General features: G+C 39.5%; 1 protein-coding gene across 13 annotated transcripts in view; it reads left to right on the forward strand.

Moving 5' to 3' along the window:
• LOC146695654 (neurexin-1a) overlaps positions 1-7,350 on the forward strand; it is a 271,900-nt gene extending 264,550 nt beyond the window's left edge. For all 13 annotated transcript variants that reach the window (XM_085477988.1, XM_085477987.1, XM_085477991.1 and 10 more), the window contains one exon: positions 6,480-7,350. In XM_085477988.1, the coding sequence (XP_085334114.1) occupies positions 6,480-6,784 (305 nt within the window). In that variant the 3' untranslated portion in view covers positions 6,785-7,350. The remainder of the gene's footprint in view (positions 1-6,479) is intronic.
• Positions 7,351-17,263: the final 9,913 nt, after the last annotated feature.

Here is a 17,263-nt window from a genome sequence, read left to right on the forward strand (position 1 = left end):
TATGAACACAATGACACAATGTTACCTAGCTATAGAGCCATAAGTAAGTAGGTATAGAGCCCGAGACCTCATAGCCTGACACTATAGAACTCTACCTCTCTAATCAAGAGATGAACTCCAGACTTGTGACATTAAAGCTGAGTAAGCTTAGTCGTCTTCTTTCATCTTGCCTTTTTAGTGGAATCCCTCTTGGCAAAGGCATAAACTGCATCATACCTTTTAGTGGGGTTAAATCAAACACCTTTTTAATAATTCTCACTTCATGTCATGCTCACTCAGCTCTCAGTTCATCATCCACCATCAGCGTGCGCAGAGCCACTTCAGACTCATATATGCAAGCTGTCATGAGGTATACTGCCAGCATGTCACAAGTACAGGGTGGCTTGCATCACTTCTTGAGGACACTCCGATAATTAAAGAGGCAAGAGGGATTTAATAAATGTTTTGGCTCTGCTGCAGTTGATACAGTGACCTGTCTGCAAAATGATCCCCGGCTATATGACAACTCTGACAGCTCATGATTATAGCTGGATATGTGAAGTAAGAAGATGGTATAACACTAATCTGGCTGAATAACAGCACTGTGTCACTGAGCATGCCAATAGCTGTAAGCCTGGTTGATCTGAAGGCAAACCTGCAGCCACACCTCCCTAAGCCCTCAACGATGCATGATGTGTTGCTCATGTTGTCAGCTGTTGCAGTTTGCGGATGGCCAAGTTTACACAAAATCTCTTTTCGCTAGTTTCTTGATAAAAAATAAAAATTACTTCATTCTTTGATTCATTTCCATTGGAGCATTAACACAGCCTTGCCATTGTGCATCCGCTTAGAAAAAAAGCTTTATCCTTGTCTACCCTGCACAACCCTTTAAAGCCATTAGCAACAAAAGCTAATGAAAGGTCAAGCCCGGCCTGTCTGTTCAATATATTCTGAATAATCTTGGTTGCTCCATTACCTCTCAACAAGTCTTACAGACACCTGAAGTAAACCCACCCCCTGCTGTGCTTTTCCTTCATCTATGGCCCCCATCAGCCTGCCCTGTTGCAAATTACCAAACAAATGAACCCTTTCGCTGGAGACAAATGAGGAAAAATAGTCTTTGAAGAGGACCATTTATTCAAATCCCACCTGACAGTGCAAAATCTCTGATCCCATTTCTCTCCTTGAGCGCATGTGGCACAAAGAAGTCAGGCAAAGAGAAGTAGAATCACATCAGGCATTTCTCCGGCTTTTAAATGACATTTTCCTATGCGTCAGTGCTAATATCTTCAAGAGGCAAGCTCATATATCCATACTGAAGGATGCAGGCAGAATTAAGAGAAGAGATGCAATCAAATAAAGCCCGAAGAAAGAAAAGCATCAAAGTCTTCAAAGTCGCTTTGCACTGTTTATTAACACTGCACGGCAAAGTGTTAATAGCCAGGCTGTTTCTTTTCTTCCACTAAAACTCATGTATCAAGGTCACATATAAAATCTTTGCTTCTTTGTTCAGTTTTTATTTTATTTATTTACTTTTTTGTGCATCTCCTCTCGAGAACTCTCTGGTGAAAGCGAATGATTTGTGACTAAATAACTAGAACATTAACTGTTGTCCTTGTAAATAAAACAGCAAAGACTATATGATGGTCTTGCTCTGGGATGAGACGTAGAGGAGAGAGTTATTCTGGCAGCTTTTACCCAACTGCAATCCTTCAAAAGTTAACCCCCCTGAGTTTACCTCCATCGCTTCACAAGCACACCCCTGCAATGCTGCCATGAAGCTAGACACACTTTAAGGTCATTTTCCCCATGTCTAATTTTACCCTTGGGTGCGCTCGAGTAGAGCTCATAAGAGCAGCCATCATTTTAAACACTTGTTTCAGTTGCTATTTCTTTCTCAGTTTATGTGCCTTCATTCTGAGATGATGGAGTGCTAATGAACAGACAGGCAGATGCATTTTGACTGAGGTCCTTTTGGGGTTTTCTCAATGGCCTTGGGTCTGGGACATTACTTTATCTGAACTCCACTTGAGTTCAGGCGCACTGTAGGGCAGGGGCACAGTCAGGCACATGGGTAACAAATGAGCTGCATCACTGTGTTAAAGGCAGTCTAGTAGACTGTGTAAGATCCCATCAGGTGGCTATTTGATAGACAGTGCTGAGACTAAAGGTGAAATAAAGAGCTACTGTAAATGCTAATAGCTTTAGACAAAACATGGTTGTGTCAGCACTGTGCTAAATTTAGTGCTAACCTTTGACTGGTCAGCTCTCTGCACCATAAAAGTATTGAGTTCTTACGAGCTGTAAGAGTGGCGCCAACAGATCAGAAGAGTCCTAGTAAATTTTAAATACTGCGCAGAGCACCCAGAATTTAGGAACACAAACATACCACAGTCATGGAGGGTGAGGGGGAATTTAAGCTAGCATTTTTCTTCATATTATAATTTTTATATAAGCAAATTAAAGGAGAATTATGGGCTGTATGTCCCGATCCCAAAAAATGAAGGCCAACAATTATTTTATTATTTCTTTGGGGCATTTTAATTCATTTATGTAGTTATTTTTTTTTCCACTTAGTTTCATTTTTGGGGGGCTGTTGTAGCCCTCCATAGAAAGATTTCCATTAATGTTGAAGTAAATGAGTAGCTCATTTAACCCACTTATTTTACTTTTTCAGTGATGAAAGACGGATTGTGGTCAGTTAATTGAGAGCTTTCCAATGTAAAGTCGCTGTGAGAGCTCAGCCTGTGGGGAGCCAATCAACAGATCCTGGCAAGAGGAAATAACAAAGCCTAGAGCTGGAGGTGTTAGATCACACAAGGAAGAACAGCGCGCCATGATACTTTTGGCACATGGTTCACTCCTGATGTAGCAGTCTGAGGCTGCCTCCCTCCCGAACCAGCCGAGGTCTCATATAAAACTCTAGAGTGCCACATCAAGACCTCTATCCTCCATCAACCTGCTATGTCATCTACACTTTCAACTTTTTTGACCCTGAACAAAGGATAGATAGCACATATGAAAGTAACTCACCGTTAATGCCCGTGCGATGGTTTGCTTGGGACGAGCCGTGTCAACCAGTGGCTTTTGCCCACAAGGCGAGAGCATTCTTCACACCTGTCTGCAAGGATAAGTGGGCTTGTCACAAGCAGAGCTAATCTGTTGCAACGCTCAGTCACATTCAATCCCCCATTGGTACTCTCTGCTTGTCCTTGAATGTCGGATAGCATTGGAAGCATACTTGGGCCGCTGATCAGTCTAACCATGCTGGAAAACATGTCAATGAAGAGGAGCAGCATCTTTGCGTCTGATAGACAGCTTGGGGAACTTTTGCCCTTTGCAGTTTACACTTTTTTGTGCCCTTTAGTCCAATATTTTCCTAAAATAGACATACCTGATAGAGGTTGATCACGAGCAAATAGAACGCCATTCGAAGTCATTGTTTGTCTGAGAATTCAACTGTCACTCAAGAGGAGATATGGGAGTAATCAAAAAGTGCTTTATTTCCAAAGCCATCGACAATGAGTAAAGGCACAAGAGAGAGAACAATGATAAGAGCTAGCAGAGACATAAGGAGAGCTGTATTATAGCTTGGATAGCATTCAGAAAATGAAGTTGGTTTGCTGATGTGCTATCACTCTCATATTCACAGGAGGATCCCTGGTAGTAGGATGCTTTCAGTGTTATAAAAGACCGACATCACTGTGTAACAATAGTCAAAGAAATATGTAGAAGAAGAACAAGAATAGTTTGCAGATAGGTCAATGCAAAGTAAATCCACCCCCCAACCCCCATTTTATTGTTAGGCTTGTCCAACAGCATCGATAATAATCCTATTTAGAGTTACTGCGTACGATTGGTTTCTCCTTCACTGAATTCTTTTTCAGTGTCCTATTTGCTAATGCTCACAGAAGTACATTGTCTGTCATTAAATAAGGGTCTGATAAGATAGGAAGAAGTGATTATGACAAACTTCAACACAATAAAACTCTGCTATCCTTTTTATTTTCCTTTTGATGTAAAATCGTTGCTCTGCGCTGTATTCTTGAATAGGAAGAGTTACTTATGTGGAAATATTTCTGTGAAGGATTGAAATTATGAAGACACAGTGTTGCAGTTTCTGTTTTAGAATAACATTTCTTTCTAAAGTTGGTTTGATTGTATTAAAGCTAATGAATGCATTTTATTTCTTAAACCAAAATATAAAAAAATAAATAAGTGAAGACAGTAGGACAACAAAGTAGGACATGAAAGACAGCACACGTATGACCAATTTCAAACTCTTTTCTCGAATTTATTATGCAGCGGTCCCTCGTTTATTCGTTCTAAAAATTACGTTCTAAAAATAACCCGCACTAGGTGAAATCCGCGAAGTAGCCAAGTTTATTTTTTACAATTATTGTAGATGTTTTAAGACTGTAAAACCCCCTCACTACACACTTTATACAGTTTTCTCAGACAGGCATGAACATTTTCACACTTTTCTCTCTTGTTTAAACTCTCAAAGTTCAAACCTTGGTAGAAAAATAAGTCCAGTATTACAGAATGAAACCAAAGATCAAACCATGTGACGCAGATGTGTCTGTGTCAATCAGGACACAGAACACAATACACAAGTTAAAAAAAAAAAACAACAAAAAAAAACGAAGCATGCAAAATTGCACAAAAAAAATCCGCAAAACAGCGAGGCCGCGAAAAGTGAACCGCGTTATAGCGAGGGACCACTGTGTTTAAATCTTTTATAAGAATTGTACTTGCCAAAGAATTGAATATCCCGTGATGTTCTGATCAATATTGCCATTGCTGTTCATGTGAGCATAAATGGCAACTAATATAAGCATCGCTAATGTTTCAATGTATAATTACTTCTCATTAGAAAGTATCAGTATATCATCTTTAAATGGCATTGTGAGCTCTTCATCTAATAGTTACAGTGACGTGTATAATATGAATAAAAGACATAAATAAACATAGAGAAACATCAGTGTGAAGCAAACTTCTACTTTTCATTTAAATGCGAGGTTATACGATAGCGACAATGAAAACCTACAGTAGGAATAAATGTGAACTGACTACTTTACCATTTGCATTACGTAACAAACTGGCCCCTTATATCAACACATATGATTCTGTGTGTTACAGCATAGTCACTGCATCATTTCATAAATGCTGCAAGAAGCAGCAACAAAGTGGAAAATCTGCAAAGCTTGCTAAAATAAAACCCCAAAAAACTGCCCAGTCAACACAGAGGAGCCATTTGAGCCCTTCATCTCCACACATCTATGTTTGTTTCTGTTATTGTTAGTTTGTCCACTGGAAATAAAAACAGAAACTTAACATCTTCTCATCAAGATCACTACGATCTAAACACAGCTGTAAATCCCTGAGATATTTTCTCCCGATCCAGTCTAAACAGATTGCTTTCATTTCCAAATGTTAGCATTAAGTGTTTGGATTTCACAATTGCAACAAAGAGGGGCTTAACCAGAAATGATGACTGCTACAAAAACACACAGAGAGATGTGCCAGGAGGACTGAATGATATCGGGGAGGGGGGGACTGACATGTTTTCAAAAAAGCACCACCAAAGAAGTCGAGACAGCCTTTGGCAAAAATCTGCTGATTCAATTGAAGAATTGTTTCTTTCTGAAAGATTTATTTTCAGAGACTGTGAGACAGTCATGCTGCTCGGATGAATGCTGAATGTTGGAAGTATGGCTTGTTCATTCATGACTATGCTGTAAAGCATGTAATGAGTTGTGAGCTTCCCTGCGATTGATTAACACATTAGTCGTCTTGTCAGTATTACTTTTGAATTTAGAAAATCTCTTTTTTTTTATATATCCATCTATCCATTCACTTAACCACTTATCCAACTGTTGTTATGGGCGAAGTGCCGCCTGTCTTAGTTATCGTAGCTTGTAAAAAATTCCCATATTCCCAGTATAACATTTAGACATCCTCTATAGGCAGAGGAGAAGGTTAGAAAGGTCAAGTGCTATATTGAAGTCTACAAAACATCCCTGGCTCTTTTGAAGGTTCTTCTTAGGGTTGCATTTCATTGTAACTTCTTTGGTAATTTTGTGACCATGTAAAGTGTTGCCTTTAAAATATGCTCGGGGTATTTGTGTCTTATTTAACAGTCAGAGTCGTTTTGAAGTCTTTTGGCCATCACAATGGGATATTAAACGCTTAAAGTGTCAGATCACGCTGCAGAAAGACATTCGCTGGGACCCCTTATCTTTGCCATTATATGCCATTTCATTCTATTGTGCTCTATTCATTGTCTGACTGCACGCTTTTCTATTTGATGGGAAAGCCATTTAAGCCAGCATGTACTTTGAAAATCGTCAGTCTTGATGTCTATTATATTTGGGATATTCATTTGTACATGCAGATAGAAAAATGCATGCTCTCATTCATTACACCAATACGGTCAAAGTAATGATGAAACATAAAACATGGCTTTTTTGCAGTAATCTTGTTTTTTTGTCTTGCAGCCAATCCCACTGGTGCTGGACCAAAGGGTTACCCAGGAACACAGGAGGTCTTCCGGGAGTCGAGCAGTACTACGGGGATGGTGGTCGGCATCGTAGCAGCAGCGGCGCTGTGCATTCTCATCCTGCTTTATGCTATGTATAAATACCGGAACAGAGACGAAGGCTCCTACCATGTAGACGAGAGTCGTAACTACATCAGCAACTCGGCACAGTCCAACGGAACCGTGGTCAAAGAGAAACAGGTCAACACAGCGAAAACCTCGAGCAAGAACAAGAAGAACAAGGACAAGGAGTACTATGTGTGATTGTCAAAGCTCTGGTCTTTGTCAGGCCAACGTAAACATTTATCAAAAAGACAAATCAGGACTTGTGTAATATAACAACAAATACAAACATTATTTAGTCATTCCCCCCCCCCATAAGACAATGCTCTGAAAAGCTGAAAAAAAAAACATGGTAAATAAAAAAAATTAAAAAATAAACTTTCTTCAGTCTTAAACACTGGACAGAAAGTACTGAGGTTAAAAGACTGGAGGAAAAATGGGTCTGCCAACAATTAAAAATGAACTAAATACATATCTAACATGTCAGCAAAACACCATTAACCCATCTGTGACTTGTTCTTTGGCCACGATAATGTGATCGAACTCCCGTGTTTCTGGAGGAGCACAGATGCACTTTGCAAATGGAGTGACAGCATAGCAGACTTAACGTTCCATTTCCATTGCCTGTGTTTGTGTTGCTGGGACTTTTTCTAGGTAAAATGGCACAATGCATAAATAAATACATACATTAAAATATGCCAAACATTTATGAAGAGGATGAAGAGGAATTAAAAAAAAAAAATCAATCACATGACGTTTAAGCCAGAGACGAGGAATCAGCCAAAAGTCCTCACGGTAGAGGCAGAGATGGCCTGCAAAGACTATTACCTGGCAGGCAGGGCTGCTGCAGTGCAAAGATGAGAACAGATGGCAGCTTCTCTTGAAGACTTTGGTTTAAAAGAATATGTGAGTTGTGCCAGGAAGAAATCTGGAGGCCTTCGTTTTCACATTGTGTGAACTCAAAGGAGAGACTTCGCTCAGAATCCCGCAGATGTCTCAACGGTGATCATTCAGGAGCCATGCACGCAAAATTATCTTATTACAGTACATATGTTTATATACAATACAACCACATCTATATGTGCTTTCTGGACTGTGACAAAGTGGTGTTTTATAGCCTGTTGTATAGATGATGCAAACTATAACTGCTCCTCAGCCGTTTTGGAATAAAACCTTTAAAAAAAGGACAAAAAGAAGACATAAATGTTATTAAGTGTTGCTAGACATAGAAGATTTTATGAGGACATCTGCATTTTGTTTTTGTTTTTTCAGTTGGATAATAATTTGAATCTCTCCCTGTTTTTACATGTGTTCCTATATAGTTTTTATACAATTCCAACCTGGACCAGTAACAGCCTAACCTGAAACCTGCACAAGCTGTTGATAGCGGAGATGTGTGACAACTTGTGTGGCTCTCTTTTAAGGATCCTGGTAGAATCACTGCCTTCCTGCTCAATCCTGACTTACATGAGTGAGAATGAAGACCTAGAATATGAGTGTTGATGATGATGATGATGATGATGGATGATGCCAGTGATAAAGATAAATTAACTTGCTGTGTGTGTGTGTTTTCCAAGTGGTATTATAAGATTGTCCAGTGTGCGCTTGGGATGACACAAAACCAGAGGAGAATAGCTCAAATAAGTCTCCATTTCAACTGTTCTGTGTTTGTTCTGTCATTCTGTCAGTCAATTCTGCTTTCCAGAGACCTGTACTTGGAATGAGTATGAGGAAAAATGACCATGAACTATAAATGATGATCATGAATTCTCTTTGTTTGCTCCTCTTTTTATTTCTTCAAGCATTTCATGTTCAGTTGAACTTCTTCTTGTACTCCACATCAAAATGAGTCATAAAAATGAGGGTTTTTTTTTTTTTGAAAAATCAAATGAATAAAATATGACTGAAGTGAACTTAAAACCAGACTATGGATAAAATGTGTCAGAGCTACATGCAGGTATTATGACTTTCATTTTGTCATCAGGCAAGCACTCTTTACATCATTAAATGAGTGCTACACTGATTGGACTCCTAGAACACTGTCTACTCATGACGGACGACCTTTTAAAACTTTTGTTCCTCTTATCTTGATCCTTGTCAAATCCGGGGAGGGGGCGACATTACTCACAATCCAACTCAGGTGTGTTATAGTAGGAGTCGCTAATGTCGCCATATTCAAGCAGAAATGACTCAGTGGCTATTTGATCTAGTAAGCTCCCTTCTATCTAAATATGCACCGATTGTTTTTCAGTTTGACATTTGCAGTCAACTCTGAGTCAAGGGCATCCATTGTTATTTATCAGCTACAAAAAGCTGGCAGCAACCGCCAGCTTGAAAAATTCACCAATGCAGAAGTACTAAAAAATGCAGGATCTAAGTTTCTACATTATATTGCCAAAATTATATTGCCTTCAAGCGCATATGAACTTGAGTGACATCCCATTCTAATCTATAGGATTTAATGTTAGCCCACCCTCTGCAGCTATAACAGCTTTAACTCTTCTGGGAATGCTTTCCAAAAGGTTTGTGTGTTTACGAGAATTTTTGACCATTCTACTAGAAGCACATTTTTGAGGTCAGACACAAGAAGACCTTGCTCACAGTCTCCACTCAAATTAATCCCAGAGGTGTTTTGTCGGGTTGAGGTCAGGACTGTGCATGCTAGTCAAGTTCTTCCACACCAAACTTGCTAATCCTCGTCTTTATGGACCTTGCTTTGTGCACTGGTCTGCAGTCATGTTGGAACAGTGAGGGGGCCATCCCCAAACTTTCATGCTCACTCAAAGTTGGGAGCATGAACTAGAACTAACGGACCGAGCCCAACTCCTGAAAACAACCCCACACCACAACCCCCCCTCCAGCAAACTTTACACTTGCAGAGTGCAGTCAGACAAGTACGGTTTCCATCTGGAAATGGCCAAACCCGGACTCATCCATTGGATTGCCAGATGGAGAAGTTTGATTTGTTACTCTAGAGAACACATCTCCACTGCTCTACTGTCCAGTGGTGGCATAGGTTACGGGATCCGATGCTTTGCATTGTGCTTGGTGATGCAAGACTTGGAGGCAGCTGTTCACAAATGGAAACCCATTCCATGAAGGTCACATGGAGGTCTTTTTAGTACCTGCTCGGCTGAGGTTCCAAGCAAGCTGAGTGGATCTACAATTGTGACATCAACAGAATGCATACCACCGATTGGCCAGTAAATAGCATTGCTTGATGATTCCTTCTCCCAAACCACATTTTTTAAACCTGGCAGTGAGAAAAATTACAGCACAAAAACCATCACTGAGTCTCTTTGTCATGCTAGTCTCCGAGTATGACAAAGCCATAGAACGAGCAGCAGGTAGACCTTCCCCTCGATGTCTTCCATTATTGTGTTGTGTTTGTGTACATCCTGGACTTTTATAGAGGTTGTACTCAATAGTAATGGAAAATGACAGAAACCGAGTAGAGTCAAGTCAAGTCAAGCTGGGTACGTACTAGTGGAAAAGAAACTTAGGACCTCCCCAGTTCAAGTCACTAAGCTTAACCTCTGGTGCCTTCTGAAGCGATGTGCTTACAAATATTATGACCTCTTGTGTAGTTAGATGTACTAGCAGTGCTTTCTAACACTTCGTTTGTTGTCAGACTCGTTGCAGAAAGTGTCACCACGTCCATCTTCAAATGCTGCTTAGCACTTATTTTGAAGAGTTATCAAAATTAACTTTAAACTCGATGTTCATCAAGACATAAAATGAACTGCATGTATAGAATCACCAACATTTAAAAAAGTTTCAACAAAATAAAGTTTAAAATGTAATACATTTATATTGTTTGCATCTTAGAAGCCTTGCTTCCTCCACCACAGCTATGATGGTGGTGGAATATATATTATAGTTCAGGATTATGTGAGTGACACATCTCTCTCTTTTAATATCTGTGATGTTACTTAGTAATAATAGTTATTGGCAGATATGCAGGTTTTTTCCCCCACATTTGACTTGTCACATTTTTCTCAGTATGCAGCCGTATGTCTGCAAGGCTCTAAACAGATTTTGTTATGTAAAATTGGTGGAACTACTCTTCAAGCAGGAGGCTATTTGTGTGATTCATGACTGATAGTAAATGATGAAAAAGAACCTGTGAATGTGACACATCCGTGCTTGCAGGTTTAAAAAAGCTGAATAGTAAAATAGACCTGAAAAAAGTCAGATGTGATCCCTGAAAGGATGTTGAACCCACACTATTTGCTGCTTTTAAACAGACCTAAACTACTTTAGTTATCGGTGTATAAACCGCGCATTGCTCATCAGATAAGGTGCCAACTCTCTTGCTTGGTTAAATTAAATCACAGTGAAAAATCCACCCCAAAGTAATAGGTTAACAATCTTGACACTGGAGCATCGTTTTAGTTCCTGTACTCGACAAGGGCATGAACAGAGACAAAGGTTATTGAAAGTGACACTTTTGAGATTTCACACACACCTTTGTGTGAAAGCACAAAGGTGTGACAGACACTGAGCTGGATTTAAATCCTTTCAACAAATAGTTTCCTTAATAGAGTCCTCCCCACTGTCATAGCTCTTTATCAGGTGCTCAAGAAGCTATCTAATGTGATAGTGTGTAATGTGATGATACTGATTTCCAGATTGAACTTTGTCTTTTTGGTTGGCTAATGCTTGCCCGAAGACACTTAGGCAGGGTATGTGGTGATGTCATACTCCTGCTTAAATTTAGAGTTAAACAAGTTTAGTAGCTCGAGTTAAATACATACCAGATGTTGTTGTTAAGAGATAACAAGCAAGGCAGAAAGTTAAAATATGGGGAAAGTCAGCTTCAAAACATAACTGACGTGAAATATTTGCTAATATTCACAGAAATAAAGGAGAAACAAATGAATTGTTAAAAGAATTAATAAAACATCCACTTAACTTCTCCGCGGGGACTGCATAGATGTGGTTGTTCTCAGATGTGACTGACAGACTCAAGTGTTGGTAAAATTTGATTAGTACATGGTTACATGTGACATCTTTTTCAAGTCAGTGAGAAGAGTGCAGGCAAAAAAAACCACAGCGACAAATATCGCTCATGTGAAATAAACAAAACTCATCTGAATATGACAAATTAATCCTCTACCCATTTGATAGTCCCTTGATAGCAAAAACTCAGAAACGGAAAATGAACCTATTTTCTGATCACATACCAAAGCAGAGCATATGAAGCAGGTTATTGCTTCTGTCAGCTGAATGACCGGTGAAAAGTGGTGCACTGTTAAAGTGCATAACATGCACGACTTCTGACAAAATACTGCATAACCCTTGTGGACTTGTTGTCACACTGTTAAAGCATAACGCAGTGCATAACTGTCACTGTAAAATTAGAAAATTAACAGGAAATTGACACGTCATACATTACACAAGCAGCATCTTCGCTTCTGCTGATTTCTACTGGGGTCCGTTTATGGGTCATTCACACTTGAGAGTGACTGCGGTCTCACACTGGTTGTGGCATGTGCTGGTCAACGGATTCACATCAATGAAAGTGTGAATTGTTGTGATATTGCATGGGAGAACATGCCTGCAGTAGTTGCAGTTGCTAATAGCGGTTTTGTAGAACAAACACAACCCCACCTGCTCCGATATCCAAGGATGGTTGGTTGAATTTGGTGTTTTTCATTTTTCAAACATTTTTTTTTGTTATTTTGCTTGTTTTAATGTGTTCGCTTTAAGCTGTTTTCGTCCAAAAAACAGAATCATGCTGCTGGGTTTTGTATGCTACACATGAAATTACTAAGTTATTCATTCAGCATCTTCAAATGCAACTGTATCCTAGAGGCTGCAAGAAGATTCTTCCATGATTTGCCTCCTCATAAGTTTAGGTGTGATCATTACTTATGCACGCAGCATTTTAAGGTACCGTGTTAGCATCTGTATCCTGTACTAACACTAAAACACAGATGATGACTCCTATGTAGCTGTAACAAGTCCAATGCTGCTGTATTGAATTTTTTCACTTAGAAGTCACTCACTTTAGAGTTACAGTACAGTCTGCTTTGTTAAGCACAACAGTGCTCTTTATCCAGCAGGGAGGCTGGTGATATTCCGGTCCCTGCTAATCGATACCAGAGCCTTCCTTTGTTGAATGACTGGGCTGCAAGGGGTGATTTTTCACTGGAAAAGGCTGCAAAGCTGCTCAACCTAAGTCTTTTCTCCTCTGCTCCTGCTTCTTGTTGGTGCAGTTAGCTCTGTTAGGGAGCGACACTGGCACATTTAACCACTTAGCTTCCAACTGTCTTTATGTCTTAAATTTCCCTTTTGAGTGGCTCATCAACAACTTTTCTTGATCTCCTGCAGTATTACACTATTGTCTCTCCACCTTTAGATACGCCGTCTGCTGTTCCAGTGTTACTGAGCCGTGACAGTGAAGTGCTAAGCTTTGTTGTTCGTCTCTTGTTACTCATGCTCTGTTGAACTACAAATAAGCAAGCATGTTTAGTGAATTCAACCTATGATCTCAGCGGAGATCGTTGAGTCATTCCATGAAAAATCAATCAGTGCCTCCCACCTGACCCCCTCAAAATAAGCACTTTTCAAAATTTTGCACAAAAACTTTGCATATTTCCTGAAGACATCTCAAAGTTTCCCTCCATACTATGATTTTTTTATACAGAACCTTGAAGACCACAGGGATGGGTTTAAATTATATTCTTTTTTCTTTGCATTATTTTTTTGCACATTTTTGAGCCTAAAGCCAGACTCTCAGGTTTGTATCAAAACTTTGAATAGGAAAACAGATCCAGTTTTTATACCCATGACATAGAGTAACAACATTGACGTTTTATGTTCCCTGATAAATCAATTTTAAAAACTTTAAAATATTCATTTTGGGTAAACTTTCAAAGGTCATATCACCATGTGGGATAGGTGGGCGGTCAAATCAGGTTGGAGCATGATTTTCATTTTTCTTTTCTTTTCATTTCATTTAATAATTTTTCTAAAGGCTCAGTCACACTGAAGTAATATTAGGACAGTATTTGCAACCAAAGGCCTTTACACATCAGATCAGATACATAAAATCCATGTAAACATTTTGCATGTTAAAAATATTTTTAGGACACATTCTCAATCCAGCCGTTCAAACTGACAGCTTAATTTTTATGGATGAATTTTAGAACATTTATTTTTCAAATCAACAGCTCAAACTGCTCCAGCGATAACCTGAAATATGTATAAAAGCTGTCGTGATACAGCTTCAGCTCCTGGATCAAACCATGAAATTATTCCTGCTGCTTCCTTCTCATCAGAACTGGATGAACTCAGAATCTCAGTATTTAGAAACATCAGGATCAGCTCATCATCGCTTGATGTCGACCTCACGGAATGTTTTCTTGAGGACAAGTTTTTGCAAAAATGCAATGCGTTTGATGTGTTACACAGCAAGTATTTGGAATATGTGAAATTATTTTTCACTTTTTCAATGGGATATTGTGTCAGCAACTGACTGTTAGTGGTCCCTGTCTTTGCAGCAACTATTTCAAAGGCACTGATTATTTACTACAAATTTACTGCACATAGTCACGCAGTGTCTAATCAGAGTTTTCCCTTGCGTGACTGCAACATAATGTAATTATAATTTTGACGCTCGCAAATTTGGCTGAGAAATGGAGACACAATATTCATAGTCAGGTTTTATATGGACATGTCACAAAATTACATTTACAGCAATGAAGAAGTTTTTCAAACTCTTTGCAGTCTGAGCACAAAGAAACGTTCTCTGGACCAGTGGATGCTCTCCTCTTAAATTCTTGCTTCACTGCATATTTCGGCAATTTTATTTTGGAATAAGACGGCAGCTCCCTTTTACTTCCTTTACTAAATTTTAAGGAGCTAATTCCATTTGCTGTGACTCCTGTGTTCACTGCAGTGTCCTCATCTGCCGGCTCATACCGACTCATCCATCCAGTGCACCTATCCAGTCTTTGAAATGAATGTATGTGTGGGAATGAAATGAGGGGAAACAGAAGGAGGGTATTACTGTCTGTTGGTTTAGTTTGAAATTAGAGCTTAATGTAGCTCATGTAAATGTGCATTTGCTGAGACGCCAGTTCATCTCTTCCTTTTTTTTTCACTTTTTTTCTGTGTTTGTTGGTGGAAAACTCTGCTGCGTCTGTGTGAATAAGGCACAGCGAAGAGTGGAGGAGAGACGGGTGATCCTTTTTCATTTTATGAACCAGATTTACTGAGTTAGTATAACTACAGGTCTAAAGAAAAAAACTGAAAAACAAGAGCCGACCAAACGTTATTACTTAATACTGTCAGCTGATTTCCATCCACTTATGGTAACTAATTATGGAAAGCTAAATCTTTCATCAGTATCTGTAAAGAAGGCTCACGCTGGTATAACAGACTTTATTCTCTTCATGAAGGAAGTGGGAAATAAGCCCCCCAGCATATCTTTCCCTCTCCTCCTCTTCTTCTCTCTCTTTCACCACCAGCAGCAGGCTTCTCGTCTTTTTTCTATTTGCCTGTGGGCCACACACTATGCATTATGGAGAGCCAATAGCTCTGCTTTAATGAGTGCATGTTAAGCCCAGCAGCTATGGTATTGGTTATTGGCGATCTCACAGGGGGACTATAGAACTACTGGACTATGGAGACGATTATCCAACCCTATCTGCCTCCCTCTGTTAACAGGGTTACTGTGCATCCTTTTATACAAAATCTGCATGAACTGTTCGGTCATACCATGCCATGCATCAGCATATTAGTCATAGCTTTTGGTAATCTTAGATGTTAGGCGGTGCACTGCTTTTGTCCTGTCTCAACAAGCACAAGATGTTTTCAAAATAAAATTTGGAAACCCGCATTTCACCTTGAGATGAACTGGTGAAATCATACTCATCAGTATAGTCTGTGAAGACTACAAGTCAGTCAAATGTCATTTTTAAATCCCCCAAATCCCGCTTTGTATTGCAGGATTATAAGCAGAAAGTAGTGCAGTAGTGCTATAGACAGTGTTCACTTCTCGCCATTGTGAAACGAATGAGGATACTGGACTGCTCTACAATACAGCATCAGCACCAGCAGCACCATCACAGAGAAAATCATGCAGGTTTCTTCAACAGCGCCATAATAACTGATCGCTTAAAGTGAAAAAGACTTGGGAAAGAAGGATAGAGTTAGAGGGTACTTTATGGTCTCCTTGACTGTTTTCACAATTATTGCACAAGAAACCGGCGAATCTATACGTTGATAAATATTGTAGCATCTCCTTGTATACAACGTAGTATATCATCAAGAGGACAGGGCGGGAATCTGTTAGAGTGCTTAAAGGTCAAGACGATCATGGTTAATGCATGCTCAGCTGCTGGGATGCTGGAAGGGAGCATCGCTTCTTGTCAGTAAGAAGGAGTCTCAAATAAAAGTGAGGGGTTTAAAAAAAGGTTAAAAATGTAAACGTGTCGTATTTGCATTGTTTTGTTTCAAAACCTCCTGTGCGTCCATCCCAAAGGCCTACAAAACAAGATGAATGCCTTTTCTGACCTTCCTTTTAACATCACTGTGGCCAACACGGGATCCATTTTAACGCAATGAAAGGAAACGCAAAAAGTTGACGGGAACTGGCATTCCCATGCATGATGTTCCCCCATGCAAACAATATAAATGCCTACTTATCACAACATAGCAGTAGTCAAATATCCAAAAAGACAACAGGTTTAAATATCTGATAATTGATTCAGACAGGGTTTGCGTCTAAACTGCATTATAGATGCAAATTGTTTGTTTTAAAATATGAAGTTATATCAGTTATATTGATATAATTGTTGTTTTCCTTAATTGGCGCTCAGTGGTTTGACACTTCTGTTCTTTCTCAGTAGCCATCAACTCACTCAAGCCTTTTCCCTCCTGAAATTCACTGTATGTGCTGTACACAAACAAAGGGAATAATTAAATAACAACTATGAGCTCACGGGTTTATTTCAGCATGCATAGTCTATGGCAATGAACAACAAAAAAAAATGTTGGTGAGGTATTTTTAGCAACGTGCTTATCCTGTTGTCTCATCCTCCCTCCCCTGCATCCTCACGCTCACACACAATGTCTTTGTCCCTGTCTTTTGCATTCATCTTATGCCATCTCACCCCCCTCACTCAGGCTCCTTGCTTCTATCTCAGCTGGATATACCAGACGTCCCTCTAATTCGACACGCTAATGTAATTCCCCTTCTCTATAATCATCCATTTTCCCATTTTCATGCCCTCTCCCCGAACTTGAGACACGTCTCGTGGATTCTATTTCACAGCAGTACACCAGACTACATCAGCTTCCATTTCATTTATTCAGTATTTGTTTAGAAACCCCATGCTGGTCTGCTATGAATCAACATTGCTTAATAGAGGCAACTCTCTCTGACCAGGTTAAAATAGATATAATTACACATGGAACTGAAATGATAATAAATCTGACTGAAACGAAAATGAATTGGAGTTCAAATAGCAAACATATTTAGTCTCACAAGATTACAGAGGAAGATTCATCTTACAGGCAGGTAGGATCTAAAAACGTAGCACTCGCTCAGAGCACTCGGCGCATCTGTAAACACCCATTTAGGAAGGCTGCCTAACTCCACAACCATTTGTAGTTATCCATAATACTCGAAACTCTGTTGCTTTTTGTAATGGAATAGTAGGCACTCGC

Source organism: Copadichromis virginalis, linkage group LG13 (assembly GCF_057382275.1).
Source record: "Copadichromis virginalis isolate Kocher_CV1m ecotype Utaka linkage group LG13, C_Virginalis_male_GT1.1, whole genome shotgun sequence".
Lineage (NCBI taxonomy): Eukaryota > Metazoa > Chordata > Actinopteri > Cichliformes > Cichlidae > Copadichromis > Copadichromis virginalis.